The following is a 2,728-nucleotide window of genomic DNA, read 5'->3' as shown; positions in this document are numbered from 1 at the left end:
AAGGCAGAAAAATGTGAGTTTCATGTACAAACCATCTCTTTCCTGGGGTTTATCATCGAGCAGGGTAAGCTGAGAACCGACCCCATTAAAACAAAGGCTGTGGTGGATTGGCCAACACCTGCTAGCCGTAAGGAGCTGCAGCATTTCTTGGGGTTTGCAAATTTTTATAGACAATTTATTCATAACTATAGCCAAAAGGCTCTCCCGTTAACCCGGTTGACGTCCATTAAGATCCCGTTCAAATGGGACTCGGATGCGGACTTAGCATTCGCAAATTTGAAAAGAGCATTCACTAACCCCCCCCCCCCGTGCTGCAACATCCGAATCCTGACTACCCTTTTGTTGTAGAAGTGGACGCCTCGGATTCAGGAGTGGGGGCAGTCTTGTCCCAGCGTTCTCCGGTCGACCAGAAGTTGCACCCCTGCGCCTTTTTCTCTCGTCGACTCAGTACCGCCGAGTCGAACTACGACGTAGGAAATCGAGAACTGCTGGCTGTAGTTGCAGCCCTACAAGAATGGCGACACTGGCTCAAGGGGACGAAGGAGCCATTTACTGTTTACACGGACCATAAAAACCTGGAGTATATTCGCTCCGCAAAGAGACTGAATTCACGACACGACCTGGATCCAAGAACACCAAGCCTGTCGCCCTTTCCCGTCTCCACGATCCCGCGGAAAGGGACCGGACACCAGAAACCATTCTTCCGGATCATTGCATCCTGGGGGCGTTGAGGTGGGAGATCAAGCGGAGGATACAGGAGGCTCAGGATGGGGTCCAAATCCCGGCTGAATGTCCCGTGGGGAAGCTGTTTGTGCCTCCACTGCTGCGTTCGGAGGTGTTACAGTGGGGGCACACGTCCAAGGTAGCTTGCCATCCCGGGGTGAACCGGACTCTGCATCTCATCTCCCAGCGGTTCTGGTGGCCGGAGCAACGGAAGGATGTCGTGGAATACATTAACGCCTGCTCCGCCTGCGCCTGCGGCAAGGCCTTGCATCGGCCTCCGGCAGGGTTGCTCCAACCACTACCCATTCCTCCTCGACGTTGGTCCCACATCTCCCTGGACTTTGTCACGGGTCTTCCTCCATCCCGTGGGCGGTCCGTCATTCTCACCATTGTGGACCGTTTCTCTAAGTCAGCCCACTTCATTCCATTGTCCAAGTTGCCGTCGGCGTTGGAGACCGCCAACCTCCTCGTCAAGCATGTTTTCCGTCTCCATGGCATTCCTCTGGACATAGTGTCTGACCGGGGACCCCAGTTCGTGTCCAGAGTATGGAAGCGGTTCTGCCGGTCCCTGGGGGGCCACAGCGAGTTTGACGTCGGGTTATCACCTGCAGTCCAATGGGCAGGCGGAGCGCGCTAACCAGGATCTGGGGGCGGCCCTTCGTTGTGTGTGTCTCCACCGTCCCTCATCCTGGGCCGACCACTTACCTTGGGTGGAATATACGCACAACACCCTCGTCTCTTCAGCCACTGGGCGGTCCCCCTTCATGACGGCCTACGGGTATCAACCGCCGCTGTTACCGTCCCAGTAGGGGCAGGTAGAGGTTCCATCGGTGCAGTGCCACCTCAAGCGGGCCCATCACGTATGGAGGGAGACCAGGGCCGCGTTGTCCCGCACGGCATCCAGAAACCGGCAGATTGCGGACCGTCGTCGGCGCCCTGTACCGACCTATGAGGTGGGGCAGGAGGTGTGGCTGGCGACAAGGGACCTGCGCCTGGCCTGCACATCTGCAAAATTGGGGCCCCGTTTCACCGGGCCGTTCGTAGTAGACTCCGTCATCAGCCCCGTCGCGGTCAAGCTCCGATTACCGGCCACCATGAAGGTTCACCCCGTGTTCCACGTCTCCCTGATCAAGCCGGTGGCGACCAGTGCCATAGCTCCTTCTCCCAACCCGCCTCCTCCGCCGCGGGTCGTCGATGGTGACCCTGTGTACACTGTGCGGACCATCCTGGACTCTCGGCGCAGGGGCAAGGGGTTCCAGTATCTGGTTGACTGGGAGGGCTACGGGCCGGAGGATCGGCAATGGGTCCCCCGCTCCTGGATCTTGGATCTGTCCGTTCTACGTGACTTCCACGCTTCTCACCCGTCCAAACCGGGTAGGCCGCCGGGAGGCGTCAGTTGAGGGGGTGGGGGGGGTACTGCCATGTTCTGTATTTGGGCAGCAGGTGGCAGGCGTTCATTTCTGCTGTATATCACACCTGCTGCCTATTTGTCTGTGATTACACCTGCTATATCTAGGCGCTGCGGCTGTCGACCCCTTGCCGGAGTATTCCATGCCGTGCCACTGCTGTTGCCCATGTATTTTTGAAAGCGCTACTCTTGTACTGTTGCTGAATGTTACATTCTTCGACGTCTCCTTGTTAATAATTATAGTATTTGCCTAATCATAACCCTTGCCGTTTTTTGCAAGCGCTTTTCGTTGTCTCGTTATATAATTTCCTGGTTTTCATTATTAACTAGCGTTTTCTGTTTTCAATTAGACTGAGTTTTGTTTATAATAAATATTATTTTGTGACGAAGTCCTTTTTAGTGTCTGCTATTTCGGGGATCCACTTATTCTCGTTTTTTAGTTACGTACGAAGCGGTTCCTTTCCCATTTCGTGCGTAACGTGACAAGCGCTCAGCAGTCTGCAATTGCAGCTTGTGATCAGAGCTGTTGCGCTCTATCTTTTATCGTCATTATTCTCATTCAGACTTTGCTTCGTGTACAATTCACCGAGGGCATGG

The 2,728-nt window shown here is 54.9% G+C and overlaps 1 protein-coding gene across 1 annotated transcript; it reads left to right on the top strand.

Moving 5' to 3' along the window:
- Positions 1 to 938: 938 nt before the first annotated feature.
- On the top strand, positions 939 to 2,123 carry LOC147197820 (uncharacterized). The gene is made up of 4 exons (XM_086124154.1): positions 939 to 1,040; positions 1,133 to 1,267; positions 1,533 to 1,676; positions 1,776 to 2,123. The coding sequence occupies exons 1-4, from the start codon at positions 939 to 941 to the stop codon at positions 2,121 to 2,123; spliced, it is 729 nt and encodes a 242-aa protein (XP_085980280.1).
- Positions 2,124 to 2,728: the final 605 nt, after the last annotated feature.

This window comes from Hippocampus guttulatus, chromosome 11 (assembly GCF_054856545.1).
Source record: "Hippocampus guttulatus isolate MCC_2025c chromosome 11, RoL_Hgut_1.0, whole genome shotgun sequence".
Classification (NCBI taxonomy): domain Eukaryota; kingdom Metazoa; phylum Chordata; class Actinopteri; order Syngnathiformes; family Syngnathidae; genus Hippocampus; species Hippocampus guttulatus.
This window is presented reverse-complemented; position numbering and strand designations above follow the sequence as displayed.